The sequence below is a fragment of the Neopelma chrysocephalum genome, unplaced genomic scaffold (assembly GCF_003984885.1).
Source record: "Neopelma chrysocephalum unplaced genomic scaffold, ASM398488v2 Primary Assembly neopelma1_63, whole genome shotgun sequence".
In the NCBI taxonomy this organism is placed as follows: Eukaryota; Metazoa; Chordata; class Aves; order Passeriformes; family Pipridae; genus Neopelma; species Neopelma chrysocephalum.
In genome coordinates, this window is record NW_020897720.1 from 11,607,964 (window position 1) to 11,632,565 (window position 24,602).

The 24,602-nt window shown below is 45.5% G+C and overlaps 2 protein-coding genes across 2 annotated transcripts in view; both read left to right on the forward strand.

Moving 5' to 3' along the window:
• ADAMTS2 (ADAM metallopeptidase with thrombospondin type 1 motif 2) overlaps nucleotides 1–9,003 on the forward strand; it is a 172,227-nt gene extending 163,224 nt beyond the window's left edge. The window contains exons 19-22 of the mRNA XM_027682751.1: nucleotides 1,592–1,799; nucleotides 2,136–2,265; nucleotides 3,308–3,397; nucleotides 7,612–9,003. Of these exons, the coding sequence (XP_027538552.1) occupies nucleotides 1,592–1,799; nucleotides 2,136–2,265; nucleotides 3,308–3,397; nucleotides 7,612–8,075 (892 nt within the window). The 3' untranslated portion in view covers nucleotides 8,076–9,003. The remainder of the gene's footprint in view (nucleotides 1–1,591; nucleotides 1,800–2,135; nucleotides 2,266–3,307; nucleotides 3,398–7,611) is intronic.
• Nucleotides 9,004–18,859: 9,856 nt separating this feature from the next.
• Nucleotides 18,860–23,776, forward strand: LOC113967344. Its single transcript, XM_027682865.1, has 2 exons — nucleotides 18,860–19,098; nucleotides 20,794–23,776. The coding sequence occupies exon 2, from the start codon at nucleotides 20,796–20,798 to the stop codon at nucleotides 21,783–21,785; it is 990 nt and encodes a 329-aa protein (XP_027538666.1). The 5' UTR covers nucleotides 18,860–19,098; nucleotides 20,794–20,795; the 3' UTR covers nucleotides 21,786–23,776.
• Nucleotides 23,777–24,602: the final 826 nt, after the last annotated feature.

The following is a 24,602-nucleotide window of genomic DNA, read 5'->3' on the forward strand; positions in this document are numbered from 1 at the left end:
CCTAACTTCCTTTCAAAAAAAATATTTGAAAGAGAAAAGGCAAGAAACTGTGCCCCATAAACTCAGCATGGTCAGGGTTTAACATTTATTTACTGGAAAACTGAAGTAATGACCTAACTCTATCTCAGGCTCTCTGGAAAGGGCTGTATTCTCCTTTCAGCTGCAAATATAATTGGACTTTGGTACCACAAAGACTCAATAGGATCCTAAATTGTACTTGGATCCCTGAAGTTTCAGTCACCTCTGTTTCCATAGAAAGTCATCGGAGCATTTTGCTCTTGTACATAGGAGAGGCAATTATTTAAGGGGTTTTATGAAGCGCTGTGACACCCACTACACTAATATGCTGCTTCTTCACCACTGGGAAAAACTCATCTTTGTATCAGAAGTCACCTCAGGATTCATGGCTTTGTGCTCCACAGCACTCACTTTTCTCCACAGCTGGGTAATTTCCGTGGGTTACAAAGAGAAAGTTGGGTGAAATAGTTACTTTTTGTTTAATTGCAGCCTGTAGTGCAGTGCCTGGTCCCCATGCTATTTCCTGACTATTTCTAAACCCAGGATTTTATGAGCACTTTAGGACAATTCCTTCAAACTCAGGGTATTTCATCAGACTGTGTATGTTTTTTGTTTAAGTTTATCCCATGAATACTGTTTACATGGAACAATATTTCCATCTGGCAGATCTCTGCACTCTGTAAATATTTATAGACTGCTGTATACCTTCTTAATTATAACTAAGCTTTCAGCACTCTGTGCAAATGTCCTCTGGTCCTGTCTGTCCCTGTTGCTCTTCTCTAAGTTCCCTACAATTTGTAGCTGTAATTCATGAGCTGGTTTGGGTGATCAGTGATGTTTTGAAGCACACCACATTACAAACCATAAGTTTCATTTTTCAGTGGCCAAATTAATTTGCACGTTATGAACTCGGACACTATGGTTTTCAGTGGAGTGTTGCCTTCCCCAAAACCAAACATTTATGATGCTGAAGACTCTGATTTGCCCAAGCTCAGCACACACACCACTGGGTAGTAGCTGGGTTTGACAGTGCTTCAGCTGATGGTGCCCAACATGACCAAGGGTGTGATCCATGGAGTGCCCAGATATGGGCCAGGCTGGAACTGCATTTGTAGTCCAGATGTTCTGGCTTCACTCCTATGGGAACCAGCTGTGGGGGTGGCTGGTGAATGCTACATTATGAGACAAGGCACATCTCATGCACCAAGACCTGGGAAGCTCAGCAACACCCGTGGTGGCTGCTTTTGACATAAAAGCTACCATATTTTTATGTGCAGTCTTGTAAAAGCCAGCTTAAAGTCAAAGCAAATGTGGCAAAGTAAGAATTACGCTCATCTCAGAAGTAATGGGAACAAGTAATATTAAACATCTGTGTCATCTTAATGATATTTCAGGTGCATGTTCAAATAATCCTCACCATAACTGCTTATGGTTTTTCACATCTTCTTTTTCTGTATCAGAACTAGTGTTGACATCGTGTTGAACCCGTGTTACGGAGCTAGAGATTGACGATTTGAGCTCACTTAATTTAGGAGAGAATTTTACTCACCTTCCTCTCTTTTCACCAACCCAGATGGGTTACAGGAGAATGGGAGCCTTGCAGCAAAACCTGTGGGAAAACAGGGTATCAGGTGCGATCCGTTCGCTGCATCCAGCCCCTCCACGACAACACAAACCGCTCTGTTCACACCAAGTACTGCAACAACGACCGCCCCGAGGGCAGGAGGCCCTGCAACCGGGAGCTGTGCCCTGCACAGTGGAGAATAGGACCCTGGTCACAGGTCAGTCTCTGTCTGGAGGTCTCAAGCAACTAATTTCTGACAGGCAATGCCATCCCTGGCGCTGTGAATGGATGCCTCTGTGAATAGATGCCTCACATTTACAGTTGTTTGCTTATTGCTCAGCCCATTCTTGCAGTGTTTCACAGTCACTGGTGCACCACGAAAAGCAGTGAGTGGTTCTTCCTCTCGCTTGGTTACCGTGGGTACCGCAGTGGTTCAAATAACACACCCTGTCAGCTCAAATCAAGGGCAGTAGTTTAAAATTCAGAAGCTAATTTCTAATCCATTGTTTCCAAAGGAGTGGAACTGGGGTCTAACTGCTGCATGTCCTTCCAGTGCTCCGTCAGCTGTGGCAATGGCACACAGGATCGCCCGGTGCTGTGCCGGACCAGGGACAACGCCATCGGCCTGTGCAAGGAGAATAAACCAGAGAACGTAAGGATTTGCAGACTACCTCCGTGCCCAAGTAAGTGCTTGTCTTCTATAGTGTATGGTACTTGTTGAGAAAGTATTAATTTATTTATTTGCAACGCCTTCATCAAATTTATGCTGGTCTGCTACGTCTGCCTGGGGGGACAGTTCTCCACAATCCCTGTTTTGAGCAGATTTTCCAAATGTAGAGCTGTTCTGTGGCCAATGGGCTTCTCGGGCCTGTGGTCAATCTCTTCTCCTGCTGGGGAGCAGCACTTGCTCCAGAACAGCATGAGAGTCTGGGCAGACCCAGTACAGTGGGGATGGCTGGATCTCCCAGCAGCCCACAGCTGCCCTGGGTGAGGAGCACTGCCCAAGAACAGCCCTGCACCCCTGAGACCTGCAGGGCTTGGCAGGAGCCTGCTGGGTTGTGGCTAAGCAAGGGCAATTTGTACAAAGATGCCTCTTTGCTTTCCTCATCTCCATTGACAGTTCCAGGCTTCTTTTCCATTCTGTCAGACACAAGTCATCTGCAGGGGTTATCTAATTAAATTTTTTAAACCTATAATTAATTGTTTTCCTTCTTAATCCAGGACAATAAGGCCTTCATCCTTATTAGCTTTTCAGCTGTTAGCAAATGATGCCTGTGAGATCATTTTACATATTCCTATTATAAAGTAATTCATATTTTTCTTTTATTCCTGATGTATCGCTCAGGGTAGCTTTTGATTCCTAATTAATTAGAAGCAAGCTGTCAATTATGGTCTCCAACATGACAATTTTAACAAGGCAGTATAACTAAACCAGACTGTGTGTCTCTGAGGACATTTGTAGCACTGCCCTGAGAAGTGCTGCTGGAGAACTGGCCTTCGGGCTGTCTTTGGTGTTGGCTGTCAAGTGCTGGGCACGAGGTGTAGCAAGCTCCCCAAACAGCACCCTTTGCCCAAGACTACACAGCCTGGTCATAATCCTTCCCTGGGCTCCTTCACCACTGGAGCCCACTCACTCTCTCAGCTCATCCCCTTCTGACAGGGCAACTATTTAATGCTGTCTAACATATGTTGTGTTACGTCTTTTTTTTTTCCCCTCTATTCAAGGAAACGTTTCTGATCCTTCAAAGAAAACCTACATGATACAATGGCTGTCAAGACCTGATCCAGACTACCCCATCCAGAAAATATCTTCAAGTAAAAGACCCATTTATAACTCTGCCTTTGCCCTTAAATGCATGCCACATCGAGTGTGGACTTTGCCTTTTGCTCTCTTCTTCTCTCTATGCGGAAAGTTCCCTTGACTTTGCCAAGTTTAAATCTTGGGCTGAATCTGTTTTTTCACACCAGGCACTTGGTGCTCGGTGTCTTTCTTCTCTGGAGCTTGCGTAGCACTGGTGGTGGAGGTCTTGAAGTGTTGGATGTGTGAAGTTGGATCTCCACAGTATGTTGCAGTCCTCTGAAAGGGAGCTGGGATCGGTTTGCTTGTTGCTTGGTGATGGTGAAAAAAGGCTCTAACTGGTTCCTGATGTTCAGTTTGATAGCAAAACTGAGAACTTATTGTGAATGTGATCACATCACAATAATGACACCTTGTAGTGCTAAAGTTCTCCTTTATCTAAAACCCCGAAATCTCGTAACTCTCTGGTTTCAGTTCGCTGACAGGGTAGTCTGATGAGTGGAAGAATTTTTTCATTCCATTTTCCTTTGCGGGGCTGTTGCTTTCCTCACCCTTGCTGCTCACTTTTTATCCCTGACCCTCACATTTACATTTGTGACCCGTGGAGGGGCTCACTGGGAAGCAGAAGCTGAGTTTCTGTTGGTCCTTCCCGTGCTGCTACGCCGCCGCCGGCTCTCGCCAAACTCCCGGTGGCGGTTTGGTGTGTTTTTTCCTCGAGAAAAGCTGCATTCATTTTATTCCCACCGCACAATTTTTGCCGGTTTTGCGTACTTTTCACTTTAGAAACGAGCCCTAAGCAGAACAGGCGTGGTCCATGTTGAAGGTTGCGTGGTGGTGTTTTTTCTCAGCGTGGCGGAGGCAATATGATGTTTTCATGACTACGATGTCTCCAGCTGCTCAGCACGGAGCTGTTTATACTCATTACATCTTTGGTCTTTTTTCACCATGTGCATGTCTGATTTGACTGGTATGGTTGTGTGTGTGTGTGTGCGTGTATGTGTGTGTGTGCTCTTAGATGTGTCAACTGGCAAACATAACAGTGTGAACTACTACAGAATTACCTCAATTTTTATTGCTTTTTTTTTGCTTAGAAGAAGAATTTTAGAAAAATGCCTTAATGTTGAAATGTAAATGGCATTAATTTACCAGATCCAGCTTTAAATATAAACAGTACACTGGTACCTTGAGTTAATCTTCATATGGAGTGTTTTTACTTGAATGATAACTATTGGAAGGCAGTAAATTTAATTGGAGGTTAATTTGCACAGTGCATATCCATATCTTCATCAAGACAGGATTGTGGCCTGACTTACTGAAATTTAACTGGCATTCGTGCTTCACCTTCCGTGTTTGTGTTGAAGATTTGGAATTCACAAGTCATAAACCTGTTTGTGACAGTCAGTACCAATAGTAGAAATGTATCAACTGTAAAACTGCAGTCTTGGAGCAAATTACTACCTTATTGCTTTGATCATATTTTTTGGAAAAGTGGCATTTTTGAATCTTTGGGTCGTCAACAGTGTAGCACTTCAAACTTGTCATTATCATGTGATCACATATTTAAATTTTGCTGTTAATATGATAATTTCCTGAAACATGTTAACAATTTACATGACAAGGTGAAAAAGCAAAGACACGTATCTGGCACTGAATACTGTTATGTAAAATAATTGGTGTTTAACTGTATAAATATATTCATGACTGTTACCTTTAAATAGACAATGTTTAGTGATGTTTCAAGAGATGGGTGGCTATAGAGAATGGTGCAATAAGGTATCTGGGCATTGTGCACTATGTCTATATGCACTTTGGTTTATCAGGGATATTTTATTAGTGTTTTGTATGTATTTAACATAATATTAAAGATGTGCCAATTCAGTTTGCTTTTCAATATTTTTTTATGAGACTAATGTGTACCAAAGTGACTGTGAAACTGATTTATTTTTTTCTTACTGATGTTTTGAATATATACTTCCAGTCTGTCATGCATACTGCAAGTAAAAATAAATAAAAGTTCAGCAAATCTGGATATTTTGCTTTGGATAGAGGATCAAAATTTCATTCTGACATTCAGAAGTTACAGAGTTTATTTATATAACTTATCAGATGTCCCTAAACTTATTACATAATGCAGGTTTATTTCTGTGTACTTTTAAGCTTGACATTGCATATTTTTAATAGGAAAAAAAGGCATTTTTCTAAAGGTGCTTTCAGTGATCCTTACAAAGCCAAGAACAGCCCTGCCTTGTTGAAACCACGTTTAAATGTTGTATCTGTTGGCTTTTATTCTGCAAGCCACGTGGAGGAACATGCATAAGGGTCATGCAACACAAGGCAAAATGTTCAAAGGGGACTCTTATGGGGTATGTAAAAACATATATAAAGCTGTATAGGCACATGCAGGCCTTTGTATGGAGCTGTGCACGCAGGTATGAACACTTCCAGCTCTTAAAGGCTGGTTTGAAAATTTCTCCAAAACCAAAGCACTATTCTTAGGTTCTTAAGGAAGGAGTCATTCTGTATTTCCAGCAGCATTTCAGTTTAGCATGTGAAAAATATGAAAATGAACTGGTGCATTTGAAAGTAGGAACCACAATTTTGCTTTTCTGCAGCAAATGCAACAATCAGGGTATAGATACAATGTAAGGGAGGTGTTTTCACTTTCCTCAGCCAGCACCAGCTTTTTAAAGCAGCAGCACTAGTTATTAGTTTATTTTAGACTGATATGTTTGCCAATTAAACACCTACAATGCCCTGTTTTGTTAACTGAGGATGAGTGAAGAGGCAGCACCTACGCTTTCTGAGTTCCCTTGGTATCTGAATCTGCTCTGCTTCTCTCTTGTGCTGTGAGGCTGCTGACACAAGTCAGTGCTCGTAGCAGGAGGGTGAAATATGAGCTTCAGTAAGAGGCTGACTCTGTCTGCCATCGGGTGCACTCTAAATAAAGGCGAGTAATTGGAGTTACTCATCCTTTACTGTAAGAGTAGGTGGAAATGTAGTAAGAGCAGGGAGAGAGACAGAAGTGATTTCATCTGTCTCAGCACTCTGGTCACAGAGAAAATGTTTTGTTACTGATGATGCCAAGTGTTGGTCAGTCTGCCTTTCTCCTCAGCCCTCTCCTCTCCTTTGAGGATTCTCTCATCATGGGCTGCGTGTTGGGATTTTTCCTCCACTGCAGTGTCTGGCTCTGTTACTTCATCCTGGAGGCACGGGAGCTGAGGAGTGTGTATGTAGGACAGAGGACAGGTAGCTTTCTCTCCAAGGAGCCTGCTAACACCTCACCATCCATCTGCCACCAATTCATATGGTCCTCTACCTCCTCTGAGCAGAAGGGCTTGAGTAATCTCTGAGTAGGCTTCTATTTATGTTTCTCAGGCAGTAGCATTGTTTGACCAGTTCAACTTTAATGCCTCAGCCTACAATTTGCCACCCGTATTTCAGCAAGATCAGGATCTGCCGTAACACTTCTTTTATAGTGCAAATTGTCACAACAGCTATTGGCAGCTTAAAGCTTATTGATTGTCATTATTTCTTTTTTATTACAGTTTTTCAGTCAGTGACACAAAAATTGGGACTTGTTTACTGCTGGGTCTCCCAATTATCAATGGACTGGCTCGGCTCCATCGCGCTGGAGTTTGTTGTTCCAAAAATATCAGCTCCCTTCTAGGAGGAGGAGAAAAGCCTCACGATAAATGCCCTGCTTTTCTCTTGAGCCAGGGACATGCTGAGGCAAGGCTGTTGTTTTGAGAGTAGAGGTACCTGGTGAAAATATCACTCCAATGGGAGGTGGATTAATTCTGAGAATTACACGGTACACATCAAAATAAGACTTTCCTGAGAAGTTGCAGATAAATATAAGTTACACCTGACTGTGGATGGCACTATCAGTGTGTTTTGAAGTTCCAACCAAGACAGGAAGGCAATTCATCATGGCTGCACTGTGTTCAGGGTAGCACTTCCAGAATGTGAGGCCAAAAAATTCGAGTGTTATGATCTAGAGCTTGGATGGGGCTGGTACAAACAGTTCAGATCAGCTTTTGCAGCCCTTGAAGTGAGCTGAGTTTTAGGTTTAATATTAATCCTGCTTCTGCTTATAGAAGGCTCATTTGCCAGTTTCACATCCCACTTTAAATATCAAACCCTCTGCCCACTGCCAAAGCTTCAGCTGTGTTTCTTTTTCTGATTAATGTGAAGATGCTCTTTATTTATCTGTTCCCTTTTTCTCTTTCAGAAGATCATTGTCAAGGAGACAAGTCAATGTTTTGTCGCATGGAAGTTCTCTCTCGTTACTGCTCCATCCCTGGTTACAATAAGCTGTGTTGCAAGTCCTGTAACATGTACAGCAACATAACAGAGGACGGCAATGTAACCGATGCTAATGTAAATAAGAATAATGTCATTGAGGAGGAGCTCCTGACAACCCTCAGCCCTCCCGTGGGAGCATCCACCACCCAGTCTGCCACCAGCCCTCCTCAGGTTTCCAAAACACGTGCACCCCCTTCCAATGCAACTGAGGAGCACCCAGAAATCAATGCAGTGGATGTTCCCTATAAAGTTGATGGGTTGGATAACGAAGTACCACAGCACAACATCATTACACGGAGGAGGATACCTTATGAAAGGACAAGGAATCAAAGAATTCAGGAGCTGATTGCTGAGAAAATGAAAAAAGAGACTCTTAGGAAAATAAACTAAAACGGAAATATGGCACAAACAACATTTTTCTCTTATAGAGATGTTACAAACATCATAGTATTGCCCGGGTCGTAGAGACTAAAAATGGGGAAAAATCAAAGTGGTGCTATGGCAGAGATGCCAAATTCTCAAGCCTACTATAAATGGAAATGACAGATTGTTTGATAAGTGCTAATCTGAGCAGTTTGATGGCTAGGTTAGGTGTACAGGGTACGGCAGAGTATTAGTGCAATATCCCCACAGTGTTCCACTGAATCCAAACAAACCGTAATACTTAGGCCAGGTTAGCAGGTTTCTTGGTTATGGGCTCTTTTAAGTCTTCTATGCCTGTGTAAAACTGCTTGGGAATAGTAATGGGAGTTACACTTAGTATGGAGGAGAGCAGTCCCAAGCTGTAATAAATCCCTTTAACACTGACAAGCAGGTGGTCAGCAATCCTGTGATGCTTCTGTGCATTGCATAAACCCTGGTACTCACACAGCCCGGTTCAGGAAGGTACCTAAGGATGTGCCAGGCTCAGTTTGATGACTTTGGCAGAGCTGCTTCTGTGGTCACAGCTCAGCATTTGCTCATGTACCTTTCTGAACCGGGTCTGTGTTCGATAATATATAGAAAATCCTGTAGCCCTATATTTATGTGTAAATTAAAAACCAGCAAACAGTAGTTTACATACTTCCATAAACAGTTTCAAAGGATTCTCCTAAACTTTTGGATGCACACAAGACAATTTAGTAGGGTAGATCTGGCCAACTTGGACTGACAACATCCTACTCTTTCTGTTTACAATTATCCATATTTTTGGTAGTCTTTAAATTCCTGTAATGCAACAGCCTCAGTGATCGTTGTTGGTTGGTGCTTTTTTTATTGGTCTGATTTTTTTTTTCTACCCACATTCTGTTTAACTTAAAGATGACTGGATTCTTGTTGTCTTTTCTTTGGTGCTTTGTTAAGAAAAACATTATTTTTCCCCCCCATAGGCTGAGGTTTTTTTCAAGGAAATAATTTTGTATTATCTTGCTTTCCTTAGGAGAGCTTTATTGGTGCAGAAGTGAACAACTGTTTGCTGTGCCCTTACACAAACACACACACGTGTATTCACAGCACCAGGTCTGCTAGAAACTTTAAGATGTATAACCTGACAACCCTTTGAGTACTTCCTTTCCCCTCAGGGTCATCATGGTTTTCACAGGTCATTTTGAATTCCTGGTTGGAGAACAGAAGATGAATTCAGCTTGGCTCTAACACCACCAAGACAGGGAGCATGGACTGGTTCCTGCTGTGGGTGACATCTGAGCAGTTTTTTTCCTGGCTGGGACTCTTCCACTTGTTTCCTCTTTGCTGGTAAACCTCCTGCAGAGCCCAGGGCTTCCCTGAAATCCTCTGTTTAGCAGGAGGTAGGTCTGATGGCTCCCAGTTCAGATTTTTCCAGTCTGAGAGTAAGATCTCATCCTGCAGCCTGAGCTGGTCTTGGTTTGAAGTGGTGCCATCAATAAGCCCATATGTACAGTCACACAAATATTGGGAATGTGCTGCGTTTCTAGCAATGTGAGGGTTCTTCTCTGGTCTGGCTGCTGGCAAAGAGCTTCACAGGTCTTGCAAGGTGAGCCACACGTGGCTCCCTGCGACCCTGCCTTGTGCCCTCGACCACCACAATTTGAATGAGCTGCCCAGTGTCCTCTTCCAAACAAGCCATTCCTGCTGGAAAGGAGGTGAGAGCCTGCAGGAACCTCAGACTTTGCAGCACCTAAAATGTGGGACTGTTCTGGACTGAACTGTGGCCAGAAGTCTTTGAAGCACAACACCTGGTCTAAGAAAAATGGAGATACTGGCCAGAGCAGAGAAGGAATGTTTTCAGCTGGTGTGGTGGCATCGAGCGCCCCTTCTTCCAGAGCACCAAGGTGATACAATTGGAGCAGCTCAGGTAGTGCAGGGATGGGAGTTACACCAAAGACCACGAAGACAGGGAAGCATAACAGGCCTGGTAAAAGTCCAGAGCGCTGGGAAACATCTCCTGGGCCAAGCAGACGTGGCAGCAGATGTGGAAGCAGAAGCCAGCGCGAGCAACAATCTGTTCTGGTTTTGAAAAGTAAAACTCAGGCCCTGCAGTTTGGCAGCACAGCAGCAGGAGTCCCACCACAGACTTTAACTCCTGGAACACTGAGTGTTTTCCTACAGTCAAAGGGTGCTTATCTTTAGAGTCCTGTCCCAGCCCTGCTCCATGGCCTGGCTGCCGGAGCCTTGTGCCAAGGGATTTGTGGTTGCCTACAGACAGGACAAGTTTTGGTAACAGCGTAGGGTCAGGTCACATCTGTGCAAAACAGAGCAATGTAGAAATGAGCACTGAAGGGAAAAAAAAACCCCACCATGCTATTTATAAGCAAGGAAGACGTGTCTAAATCAACAGCATTCCAGCTGCTGTGCCATGGGAGACACAAGCTGTATCTGGGCTCCCAGCCTGTAGTCATAGTATTTCTTGCCTTCCACATTTCCTTTACACAGATGTGGTTAGGATAAAGCTCATCTTTTCCCCTTCAAGTTAATATTCTTTTAGCTCTGTGGACAATAAAAATAAGCCACAACCCCCAGCTTTTTCATAGCCTAGAAGCACATCCAAGCATATGAAACTTAGGAAAAACCTTACAAACCCAAGGATAGAAAGGGGTTGGGGCTGGATTTACGCGGATGGGGAGGTAGAAATTTGCTGCCTGGATGGTACCAGTCTTCCTCTCTGGGGAGACTCATTGCTCTGACCTCCAGAATCCTGAGATAACTCATCTAATAGATTCTGTTCTGCCTTAGCTTTTGGAACAGGCTTAGTCAACCAGGCAATGTGAAGAAAAACCACAGGAGGCAGTGCCCACAGCTCAAAAAAAGCATTTTTCCAGATAGGGTGGAAACTGCTGCCTCAGGGAGCAGGAGCAGCCTCCCAGAGGGCTGGTCTGGTGCTACATTAGGTCCAGTGTTCATTAGACCCGATGCAATGCCTTGTGGCATCTGCATTTAGGAAGGGAGATTTTTTTTGAGATTTAATTTGATTTGTTTCTCACCGTTTTAATTCTACCGAATATTTCTCTAGCTGTTATTTGGGGAACACTGAAATATTTGAAGGAGCAGCTTCAGTCTAGATTGCTGAAGACAGTGAGAGGCTGATGGTCCATCTCCTCATGGAGCAGAGCCACCAGCTGCTTTCCCTTCACAGTCTTGCTTTATGGGGGGGGAAGTTAAGTCTCTTCAGACCAGAAAAGATGCCTTCTTTTCAAGCTGCCATGAGTTCTTCAGAAGGGTTTTTTTCAGCAGTTCCCCATAATGGTTGTTTCCTAAGAACATGTTCATCACTTCTACTGGAAAACCCAACACAGGACTCTGTTGATAAACAAAAAGCAGCCTCAGGCAACAGGTGGGGGTTTCCTCTCAACTGATCTTTGTCCCATGTCATGTAGTGGAAAATTTGGTCTTTTATTTTTTTGTTTTGCTTGGTTGGACTTTGACAACCGTTTCATCTTTTCTAAAATGCTGTAATTGGGCAAGAGCATCATTATAACGCGCCTTCTGTAACCAGTTTGCTGTTGCCCAGGTGCTGCATTTTGAGACATAATGAGCAGAAAGTGGTATTTTAATGTAACCAGAAACAAAAGCAGGCTTATAAATAAATATATTCCTGCAAAGACCATCTCAGAGATCTGAGAGCTAAAGCACTGTGCTCCCATGAAGCAGTGCATCTGTGACCTAACCATGCAAGTACAAAGCTTTTTTAGTTGTCATTTTTCTGTCTAAACTTACAATCCATGTGATAGCCTCTCATTAAAAAAATCCCAAACAAATTCTAGTTCCCTTGGCTCCAATCATCTGCCATTTTTTTCACCAACATTCCTTTAAAAATTTCTGTAATCTATTATGAGTGCATCACTTTTTATATTCATATATCCATTCAATATTTAGAGTCTCACAACATCTCCATAGAATGCTTTCAGATATTTTGAGAATTCTAGAAACGGTGCTTTACCAGTACTCAAAGGGTTTTATGTTTTATTTTATTAAGTAATGCATTTAATGTCTTATTTACTCACCTACAATGCACAGTATTAGCTATGTTCATCTGAATATCTATATGCAACTTCCATTCACTTACATATGCCTTAACAGAAATTGCAATAAATAGCCATTTCTTGTATATTAAAAATGTATATACAAATTAGAATCTTTAATTTTATAATTTATTAAATTCAAATGTCTGTGTTCTTTTGCAAAAAAAGTGTTTGGCTTTTCCCTGTGCTTTTTTTCATTGAATTAACATTATGCAGAGATGGTGGAGGAGAAAGAACCAGCACTTTCAGATTCAAACCCAATTAAATTTCTACAATTTTATCTTAATGAAGTGGGATTGGGACACGCTGCCAAAGTCCTACATTGCTGTTACAACATCCATTATCCAAGGCTAAATATCATGAAGCCACAGGACCAAAACCTCAGTTGATAACTGCACCCAAATTAATCAAACTCACTTAAACCTTCTTGAGGCCAAAATCCATCCTGGTCCATGTATCATCTCCTTAAAAGGCTCAGTTCAGGACTGATGAGTAAATTCCACTTGGCATGTCCTATTGATAAAATAATTGATCTTTTCCATGAAATTCTTTTGCATACATTTTCCTGCCATATCCTGCACACTCGTAGCCAGGTTCCCTTTAAAGCATAATTGAATCTCTCCCACCTAATTGAAGTTTGTTGCTTCAGGATTTGAAAGATCCCTGCTTACTATGATTATTCAGTGAGCACCGTGCAGTGCATTCATGTCCATCATGTTCTTTGATCAGCTAACAAACCACCTCAGCATTTTTCATATGGAAAAGTAATTTACTTAAATGCCCTGATAAAACAGCAGACCAGATCAAACCTGGGGTTCATTCACTGTGATAATTCAAACAGTATTGACAAGGGTTATATTTAATTGCATTTTGCTTTCACAACCCGAGGATTTTGAAATTTTTAGAGGGGCCATGGGAAAGGGTCTCATGTCCATGCTCCAGACACCAGAGATACCCACGGTGGGGTCAGACATGTCCAACACCCCTCCTTCTCCCTTTGGTCTTTCTCTCCCATGTCTGAAATGCCAAAAGATGACACCCACAGGACGCCTTCTCTTCCTTTCCTGGCCTACATCAGCTTTTTATCCCCTTTGTATCTATTCTTCAGATTTGGGTAATAAATGGTGCCCATGGGGGAGCCCAGGCATTTCTCCAGCTCAGTGCAGTGTGTGCATTTAAAAAAAAAAAAAAAAAAAAAGGCAGCTCAAGGAGCAATTCCAGGCCAGGAAAGCAGTTATACAGATTATTCTCAATGACACCAGGCAGAGGGTAGCCCTTCCAAAGTGCCCTGCAAACCTGACTGCCCTCTCCCGCAGCAAGGTGGGCACAGGATGATTTCCAGACTCCCACCCGGGGTTCTGGTTCAACACTGGGCTTTGCCCACAGGGGTCAAAAAATGCTGCAGAGCCCTTCCAGGGGATGAATGCCTGCAAACCCCACGAGAGCTGCGTATGTGCAGGTGGATATGCGTCCACACGCATCACTTGGCTCTGCTTTCTCCCCCTGCCATCCCCACCCCCGCCTTCCGCAGTCCCTCCTCCACCAGCAGCTTCCCAAAGCCGAGCAGAGACCGAGGCCATGGAGCCACAGAACGGCATCAAGTGCAAGGGCACTTCTAAAAACTCATTACAGGAAGGAGCAGAGCAGGATGACACGTGTGGCACAAACCTCATCCTAGTTAAGCCGCTGGTTTTTATGGTTCGTCCGCAGAGTGCCCCCACCAGCCGCAGGCGAGCAAATTGCACTTTGCATCCGTGCAACCCCCAGCAGCACCCGGGTTCCGGCGGTGCTGCTGCACCTCTGGGATGCGGAGTGTCGAGTTGAGTTACCACTAGATGGTGGCACGGCACAAGAAGTACGGTTATGAAACAGCCGCTGGACTTCGGTCTCGGGGTGAAAAAAATCCCCTGATCTGGTGAGATGGGCTCTCTGCAACCCGGGGTCTCAGGAAAGACCAGGTGGAGTAAAACCCGCTCGGCTCAGTCCCCAACACAGCGTGGATGTATTTGAAGATGCTGTTGTGATACTGTCTGTGCCCTGCCAGCAGCTGGGGGCTGAAGAACAAGCAGGGATCCTGCGGGAGAGAAAGACAGTGGCAGCCGTGCAGAAGCAGAGCCATCATCAGCCCCACCGCCCAATCAGCTCAAGAATTAAGTTGTTTTCTGGTGTTGCTAGTTCTTAGGGCATCTAAACACAGCCCAGCTTCTCTAAAAAGAGGAAAGTTTAGAGGCCAGCAATATTGCAGGGTTTTTCACTGATGGCTGTCATTTAATTTTTTTAAATTTTCTATTAAAGAACGCAACAGCTATGAGAAGATAAACCTGTCTCAGGTGACTCTGGCGGCTGGTAGGACAGGGGGGTTGATGGGACCCCAGGTAGGGGACACTTTTCAAGTGATGGCAGCACAGTGTCCTCACCAAGCCCTGCCACAATCGACAGTGCTCAGCTCTCCAGCCTCTTCACAGGGTCCATTCCAAAGGGACAAATCCACACCAGCGTTCAGGCACTTCGGGATATATATATACACACATAAAATCTAAAAAAAGTATGAAAAAATGCATCAATATAAAGATACAATATAACCATATGCAGACCAGTAATAATACAACTAAAAATATTGATATTGTTTTAAATAAATACCCTGGGCTGGATTCCCAGGGGAAGTTGCCAGTGAGTTGTGACCATAGTTTGCACTTCTGAGACTTCAAAATACTTTACCTCTCTCTCTCTCTCTTTGCTGGCCATGGGCAACCAGTGCTAATGAGAGGCAATGGAGCCATGACACTGGTACGGCCTAGAAACTCCCAGTGAAGGTTCCCAGGAGCCATATTCCAAGCTTAATTGAAATCCCAAGGAAACCAAGTGCCTAAATCACTCTGAGCCTTTGCAAAGGACCCCACCCAGCTGGGTGGAGAGCTCAGTTCTGCAAACAAGCCATGTGGTGACTGCAGTCACCCAGCCCTCACAGCAACCGATTCCTCACCTGCAAAAGACCAAGAAATACCCAGTAATTCCCAGGAAATCTGTGTGCACCAGTGGCAGTGTTTGCACATGCAGCCACCACCAGTTACCGTGTGAGCTGCAGTCAAGGCAACAGCTGTGGATGCGACATTTCCAGCCGAGCTCTGCCTAGTTGATACAAAAACAGCTCATTAATGTTTCATGGGAGTATCTTCACTGGTACCGTAGTGGCTGCTTGCTCTAATGCACGGGAGGTTAATGGGGTGGGGGATGTAATTAAAGAACACAAATCACCTGGAATCTGGCATAAATCAGGTCAAAACATTTTCCTTTCCTGAACTTTTAAAGACAAACATGGAAACACAGAATCACAGTTGGAAGGGTCCTTAAAAGATCATCTCTTTCCAACCCCCCTGCTATGGACAGGGATGCCATCCACTAGACCAGGTTGCTCCTGCTGCTCTGGAAGGAGGAGTGGGCAGAAATGGGCTAAGAAGGGTAAAACAGCTGCAGGGTAAAACAACAAATTTACAGTTCTAGTGATTAGCAGGAAAGCTTGGAACTGGTACCATAAATGTCTCTTGGAGGCCTTGTAATCAGGAAGTGAAAGGAACGGACCTTCAGCTTAGTGTCTTGTTTTGGCCCAATTTTGGCTGCAGACAAAGTGCTTCCAGTGTGGGAGCTTAAAAACTGGGATTTCTTTCCAACTGGGATTTCGCTACTGCTGCCCAGGGCTCAGCTGTGTCACCCCAGGCATGAGCAGAGCAGCACTGTGGCATCACTGAGCTGTCACATCAGTGCCACCAGGTATGACCTGCATCCAGGCAGTGAACTCAACACAGCTGCCCAGCTCCCCTGGCCCTTCTGGGGGTAGTGGTTTGTCAAACCAGGCTGGAGGAGCTTTTATTCTTCTATCTTTTCTGTACAGATTCGCTGTTTTGGAAAGCGTAAGTTGATTTTTTTTCCCCTCAAAATAAATATTCCTTGCAATATCCCAAAGCAAACATTATTTATGAAGCATCCTTGGCAGGGCTGGTGCCCCATCAGGTGGATGCTGGCTTTAGCCAGAAGTGCTGGAGCTGTCCCAGAGCCCTCATTTGACATAAAGGGCATTTTCCCTGAAAATACCAAGAATGGGAATTGACTTTAGTATCCATTTATGGCTTCCAAAGATTAATTGCTTTGTTTATCCAAACATCAACAAACTTCAAAAATGCCCAAAGGAGAGTCACCCTTATCCAACTCTGCTAAACTGCTTGGATACAAGGCTCTCCCAAAAACTGGAAGCATTCCAAAAGAAAAGCTAACAAACAGAAAACCAAACCAAAAAATGACTGTCAGCATTTATATCTCAGACACTCAACCAAGCCCTGCAGAACTAACAACTGGTGTTTTCCTCTGCAGCTCAGGCACCGCTGCTGTGGCTGTTTTCTTTTGCCATTAATCCCATTTGGTGATGGTTTTCATGCACCCAGGAATGCTGATTCACCATGCTCTCAGGGAGAATAAGTACTTGGAAGACACCTATGACAGTTTTGCAACAAGCATTCAAAATTGTGTCTTCTTTTAAATTTTAAATTAACATTTTTTGAGTACCCAGTTGTTGAAAGAGGAAACCGAGTGGCTGTGGTTGAGGTAAAAAAACCCAAGAGGTATATTATATTTGGTTAATAACAGCTACTTTTAAAGCTGCATCTGGTATTTTTTAAATTATATTTTAACCTTCATATCATCCAGAATGTAAAAAATATGATAGAGAACAAATAATTTATACTGGCATTATCCTGAGCAATTCCAGTAACAGCAATTCAAACAAATGTAATTTTCTTACAGCAAAACCAGATGCCTGGAATAAACTAATTTTAACAGATAACAGGGATTCTTATTGCAAACCCATATTTTAAGGGGGGGGTGACAAAGAAATACCTTACCTAAGCACATTTCATGAGGACCTCGATCACTTTGGAGGTTCTTGGGCAGCACCTCGAGTGAGGGGTGCGAGGTCTCCACAGCCCTGTCTGGACACCACCAAAACCACACCGAGGGACAATGATACAGAAAAGCTTTAGAAGATCCCCTGACCCTGTCAGACACCCGATATCCCAACCCTGAGCCTGATTCAGCTCCTCTCAGAGCTGCCGCCATCCCTGGTGGAGGATGGCCCCAGTTCCATCTGTTCCATGAGACCTTTGGGAAGGAGACATCTCCAGCCAGAAGGACAGACTTTCCAGGGGAGGGGAGAGCACCTTAAAGGCTTTTTTTAAAGAGAACGTGTCCATGCATATCTGCACACGTGGAATTTTTTTTCCAGATCAGTGATTTTCCTCACAAAATGGCTTTCCCGAGCTTTACACTGCAGATGCTTGGAGAAGCTGGGGTCTGAGGGTTTTTTCCTTTCTATGGCAATTACGTTGCCCGCAAGCGAGAAGGAAAAATTTAAGCTTGTTACTACAGCATGATCCCAGCTATCATTGCTGTTAGGAAATTTAATGCATGGAGGTTGAGGGTCATTTCAGCTAACTTCAGCTTTTTAGCAGCAGAAGTCCAGACAAACAGCTTAAGCTTACACACCTGTTATACTGAAATGCTAAGCAATGCCTATTTCCAGGAAAAAAAAAAATCTGCTTTGAATCCTACCCTAAAGGGGTGCACAAGTCTGTTGAGCTGCTTATTTCTTTCCACCAGAGATAAAGAAGGAAGCTGGAGGATGAGTGTGGGCTTGGGTGACCAAATCAGCAGTTACAGCCAATGCGAGCCTGAGTTCTGGCAACACAGAGAATATTTGCATTAAAACTAAAGCGGTGATTTTTAATCCAGGGTTTCTGCTTTTCTCTTCATCCCTCGCAGTGGCTCAGGACAGGTGTTGTGGGGAGCAGCAAGGTTCAGAAATGCAGTCACACTCCCTGGCCTGGGTCACACAGGGATGTTTTGTGGCGTGGCTGTTCCCCAGGAAGGAGCAGCAGCTGTTGGGGCTGCCTTTGAGGACAGTGTTGGGAAATAAATACAGAAGGAAGATTCTGCTGCAACATAACTATTCATCTCCCCACCCAACGTGGTGCTGCAGCAAAGGCTACGAGAGGGACACTGGGGTTATTCCAGAATTGCAATCAGTTTGCAGCATGTTAATAAGCCAGAAAACAAAGGCAAATCCCTGCTGCCAAGGGGCCCGCAAGGTCGGATGCTGCCAGTCCTCCTGGCACAGCAATTTGCCGTAATGCACTTGTGTGGTCTCAGCGAAACACGAACGGGGGCGATGCCGGGGACAGTGGGAAAAGGGGAGCAGAGCCCAGGGAGGTGCCGTGGCGGGGCCGGCTCCTGCTCTGCCTCCACAGTGGATGACACAGTGGAGCTCAGCGACATGGATGTAGGCTCAGCCCAGGGATGTAGGCTCAGCCCAGGGACGTGCGGCTCAGCACAGAGTGGGAGTGGGGACGGCGGAGAGCAGAGAGCGGCGATAACGATGCTGCCAACACCCACCGTCTCTTAGGCAAACCAGCACGAATTTGTTCACAAAGTAAGGCAGAGGAGCAAAAGCAGTCCAAAATCCTGAGGTTTCCCCTCTCAGCAATGAAACATGAAGATACTACGGCTCCTCTTTTCCCACCCCAGCTCGGAGCGCAGGCAGCCCCTCCCGCAACACAGTCACGGCACCGCGGTCCCTTCCACATGGGGAATTATCGCCAGGGAGCTGAGCCGCAGGGGTGTGCGGTGGCCAGTCCTGTCGGGGCCGGGATGGCCCTGCCTGCCCCGATGCCACGGCGCCTGCCGGCTGCGGCTCGGGCAGGGCAGGCAGCCAGCGGGTTATATTTAGCAACAGCAACAAAACAGGCAGCGGGATCAGCTGACTGAGGCAGGGAGCTGGCGCATGGGTTAGTGTTAGACAGCACATCTCCTGTGCTGAAAACAGGGAGGAGAGAGCAGGGCAGAGCCGTGGAGCCAGGGGAGACAACAGCCACCCGTGCCCCGCAGCCACACAGGTAAGGGGAGGGGGTCGCATGAGCTGTGGGCTGTGTCCTGGGTGTCGCTGGGAATACCCGGGATGCTGGTAGCCAGGGATGCTCAAGGCGTGGTGGAGGGAAAGCTGCAGGGCAGGGGGTCCTGCTCTCCAGGAGTGCTGGTGGGAAGGTGACCCCAACCAGCACAGTGCCCAGGGTGGAGGGGATCCGAGCTGGAACTAATCCATCCCATCAGAAGAGTTTTACTGTAAATAGGTAGTTTAATTTCCTTGCAAAGGAAGGGCGTGTTGGCAGGACTTAGTTACTGATTAGCTGTATTGTGATTTATCACAACATGCCCATGCCCCTTTTCAGGAGCATCTGTCCACCCTCCTCAACAGCGGGGCCCAGACCCTGACACTGCCGAGCTCAGACAAGGGGTGGGAGGGAAGGCAAAGGAACAAGCCTTGTCCTTAAGGCATAAAGACATGAGGAAAAAAAGGGCAGGCAGAAAAAAGGATAATAAAAAGGCCATAAGGTTTAAAACAAGCGTCTCCTGCTCTCAAGTCAGCAAATCCCAGCTTGGCTGATTTTACCAGTGGCACCTGAGAAAAACCAGTAAGAGCCAGCAGCAGCCTGGGGAGGGATGGGCACTCTGGAGCTTTGCCCTGGGCTCGGCACGAGCTGCTCACTTATACTCTGTGTGTGATCTGCAGCTTTGCAGGGAGGTTCAACAAAGCCAGATTTATTTGCAGCAATGACAAGCAAGGCATTAAAATAGCTAGCAAAGCACTTTTGGTTTAATCACACAACAAAGCTATATTGTGTCGGCAGATTAGTCACATACAAATTTCATTGGGGGAAGCAATAAAAAAAAAAAAAATTAATCCAGGCTATGTGGTCATTGCTGCCAGAAGGGGAGATAAGCAAAGTGCAGGGAGGAAAAAAATAATCAGTACAGTTAGAAAACACTGCAGCTCAAAATATACTGAAATGTTTGTAATTCAATCTATTTAACTGAGTAGTGGGAGCAGTTTGATGGAAATCCATCCTAAAAAAAGTTGAGGATGATTATTTGAATATAAAGGACATGAATTAAATCCCTTTGACTCTATGTAAGCACATGGGGAAAGATCTACCACCCCTAACTACATTTATGAACCCCTGGCAGAGACAAAAGTGACCATGTTTGTACAGTCTCACCTACAGCTTCTAGAACAGACCAGCTGTAAGGTTGCTTTACTTACATGGTGCTCCCAACAGGAGCAGGTCAGCTCCTCTCCTGTCGAGTTCAGCTCTTGCCAGCTGGGACACAAGGTAAAGTCAGAGCCCTGTTACAGTGAACAGACATGTAGAGTATTAAATAAGGAGAGTAGTTTGTGCCTTGCTGTTACAACAGGGACAGTGAGATGAGCTCGTGCCCCTGCCCCACACCTCTCCAGCTGTGCCCCTTTGCATTCAGGAGGAGCATCATTGCTGATCTCCTTAATGAGCCTTTTATTTGCTGCTGTACTTAATCACTTGGTGTCTTTTGTACATTTATGAAGCTCTTTATGAAGCCATGGGTACAAAAGTACTGCCAGCAAACTTTTAAAACGCAGTTTTTGTGAGCTGCACTGTTTGCCACAAGAAGGCATCAGGTGGCTCAGGTAGTGTGGACTTCACAGAAACAAGCCCAGAATTTCTTTACTGCAGCTGGTTTTCACATGCTGATCGTGCCTGCTCTGCTCTTTGCAGCCATGGCACCCCGGATCAGATTGAGTCTTTCGAAGCCTCTCCCAACCATCCGTGAAACCCACGAGGAAGCGATGGAAGATCCAACCAACAACCCAAAGCGCACTGGAAGCACCACAGCCAGCCCAGACTTGTACTCCAGTGATGACTACATTCAATCCATCTGCCACCTTGCCAGACCCACCTTCCCAGCCCTTCCTGAAAGCAGACATAAGGTTCAGGACAGAAAGACCCTGAAGACCCTTGAAGACGTGTCATGTTCTCCACCCCTTGCGGGGACACAGCAGGAAAGGTCAAAATGCAAACTCACCAATTTCATGTCAAATGTGGTGCCACTGGGAAAGGTCCCACCTGCAGAAGCCGACTTTTGGTCCAGAGAGGACCCCCTGGAACAGATTTACACCTGTGCAGGAAATCTTTGCTCCTCCAAGGCTTCTTCATATGGTAGAAGTGCCAGCAGTGGTTACTCACAGTGCAACTCTTCTGCCCAAAATGATGACCTTCATCCCACAACCCTGAAAGAAAAAGCCACAGGGAAAACCAGTTTTCCACGAGTGTTCAGTCTTCCAAGGCTTCCCTCCCCAAGACCAGTTCAGAAAGAAGCATTCTGCTCAGAGCTTAAGTATCTCAGAAGGGATGAGGGAACAGTTTTAGGGAGTAACCACAGTCAGAAAGAAAATGGCCCTGTGTCCATTGACACTGAGGAGCTATCAGCATCCTCAGCCAGAGGGAAGCTGGTAGGAAACCCAGCCCTGCATTGCTCTATAAGAAAGCAGAGTTTGTTCAACACTGCAGGCATAGATGAAGAAGAAGGGAGAAAAACTTCTCACTTTGACAAAAATGTGATGGGTGATGTCTCCACTAAGCAGAGATACTTCGAATCTTTCCAGGTACCTAAAAAAGCCACGATCCATAACTGGATTTCAGAGCACAGATGCATCTGGAAAGAAGCAAAGATAAAAGCTTGTTTGCTCCCAGCCATTGCTGAAGTGTGAAGAAGCAGCTGCTCAGAATAATTTTATTCACAAGATATAACCACCCTGTGCTCTAGCAGCTCTCCCTGGAGTCCTCACACAGAAAACATGGCTTGAACATGCATGCGAGTCAGGCAGACTATTGTGACCCATCATATCCCTCATCTGTGGACAAAGGGACAATTCAGAGTCTCATCTGCTAGGAAAACAGCAATCAGTTCTCATTTTGGAAAGGCAACAGTTCATAAAGCATCTCCTCCCACCTACTGCTTAGAACTGCCCTGAGCATGAAGAAAAGCTGGAGAGAGCACAAACCCCATCTGTGCTGGAGAAGAAGTGATCTGTGGGAACATGGAAGTACCAGTGTTTTCTAGCCAATGCCAAGCAGCCAGATGTTGCTCACACTTGGGTACAGTTATCCAGAAAGGAACATTTTGGCTGGTGCTCGGACAGTACGAGATGTGCTCTCTCTGACACGTGCATTTACTGGGAGACCCATCATAGATCCCTGTGTCAGCACCAGAGCCCCACTGGAGAGTCATCTGTTAGCACAGTAGCATAAAGAAATATTTCTTAAAAATCATAAGAAGTCTCTTAAGAGGATTTTCTGGAAGGGCAACATGGAGAATATTGCAACTCTTTGGGTGGGGATTTTCCTGTTGCTTGCCCTGGCACAACTCTGTTCCCTTTACTCCTTGAACTACCCCTGGCATGAGGAGAGCTAGGAGCCCTGGGTGGGCATTACCATGCCAGTGCTGTGGCTGTTCTGGAGCCAGCTGTAAAGAAATAGGGATCATGCTGGTTTCTGCACTGTCACAGCCAGGCTGCACACCATGGGCACCCATGGATTTGCTGGAGGAGCCCCATGCAGGAACCCCGTGAGCATGAACACATCTCTGCAGGCTCAGAAGAGGAGCTTTGGCTGAGGGGCAGCCTGGGGATGCTGGGCTGGTGCTCACAGGACCTGAATGTAAATTAATAATTTCTGTGTTTCCTTACATAGCTGTGCTTCTGTATCCTCACCTACCTGACCACGCTGATGATGTTGACTGTGCTTTGCCTGGTGCTGCAAGACTGAAACCTGGAAAAAACATATGTGCATGTTACAAACATCCAGCACATAACATATATAAACCAATTCAGTTGTTATCGCTACGTGGGATGTCTGTAGGACAGGAAGCATTCCTGCACTGCTGTGTGGTCCCAGTGGGGGGGGGGGGGGGGGGCACATGCCCAGGCCATCCCTCGCTGCCGCACAGAGACTTCTCCATCCAGAGAAACTCTCTGTCCTTGGCACTTTCTCCTGTGGTCAGAGCAAACTCACGTACCTGCGTCTGGTGCCACACTCTCTTATAGCCAACCAAGAGAAGTAGGTGAGAAAACTGCAAAGCAATACCAGCCTAATTATTACTACTACTAGGAACAAATGTTTTGGCACAGTGGAGAGCACAGGGACCGGGCTGTTTGCTCAACAGCAGCAAAGATGAGAAATAGCATTGGAAAGCTGCAATTATAAAAATACTCACAAGTGATTTCCAAACCACCCTCGAGCAGATTAAATCAGAAGGCAACTTCTGCTCAGTACTAACACAAGTGTAAATATGCTCAAGGATCAAAAGGTGAGAGTGTCTGAGCTTCTCATCCTCACATCTCTTGCCTCAAATATTTTTTCTCCTGTTGAAACTCATTAGCACTATGGAGCTGAACTGCTTCCCAGCTTTGTTCTTGAACGAACCACACAGCAAGAACAAAAGCAAAGGTGGATCCCACATTTATTAAAGCTGATGGAAAGAGTTGAACCCGGGAGGTGCCAGCCTGCTCTGCCTCCTCCACACCTGTCCCTCCCTTCTCAGATAAACACTGGGGTTTAAGTGATGCTTGTCCTCATTGCTCTGCTGCCATTTAAATTTCCTCCATGTGAATATTTGAGACACTAATGCCTAGCAAGTCTTATGCCAATTGCATGTGTCACTGCTTTTGACAGAAGAAACAAATAAAAATCCTTCCATCCAGTTGTTGTTTCCATTACTGCATTCCATGGGGTGTTATTTTTACTGCAGGGCTGGTCCACAGCACATGGGCTGTGATTTGGTGCACAAACACCTTCTCACCCTACCAGGTCACACCACAGCCAGCTCTGTTAGGTGCAGCAGGGTTTGGAGAAATGAAGCTTTGGAGTGAACTGGCTCACTCTGGAGCTTTTTTCTTTAGTGAAAACTGAGGTTCTACTCAAGCAACTGGGTTTTGCAAGAGGACCCAAAGCCGGTGGGATGCAGCAAAGATCAGGACAGAGACACAGGCAAATCGGGGTCACAGGAGTGGCAAGGCATCGGGGTTAGAAGAGGGAAACATGGGACTGGTGGTGCTGGGGAGTGAGCAGGGCAGCTCCCAGCAGGAGGGGGATGAGGGTTTTCAGGGGCCAGGAGCCCCAGGCTGAGGGATTCCAGCTGTGCAGTAAAGGCTGTGACGGGTAAGAGAAGGAAACCCAGTTTAACACAGGACAGAGGAGCACATGGGGAGGGTTGTTTCCATTTGCTTCAGCTACCCTTCAGGTTCAGATAAACCCTGTTTTGAAAAGCACAGTCCTCACCTTTTTCACCATCAGCTCTGTTGGAAATGAGCACTTCGGTCCCCGTGAAATCACTGTGCAGTTAAATATGCACCAGTTCCCTGGTAAGTCAGGTTTGCAGCTGTACATCACCACCCACCTGCTGCAGATGCACCTCGGGCTGGTTCAGTGTGGGGCAGCCCCCTCACCCCACTGTAACAGCCCCTCTGCTCCTTGGCCACCAAGGGCTCTCCAGAATCCAACTGAGAGCTGCTGAAGGAGCCTGCAGT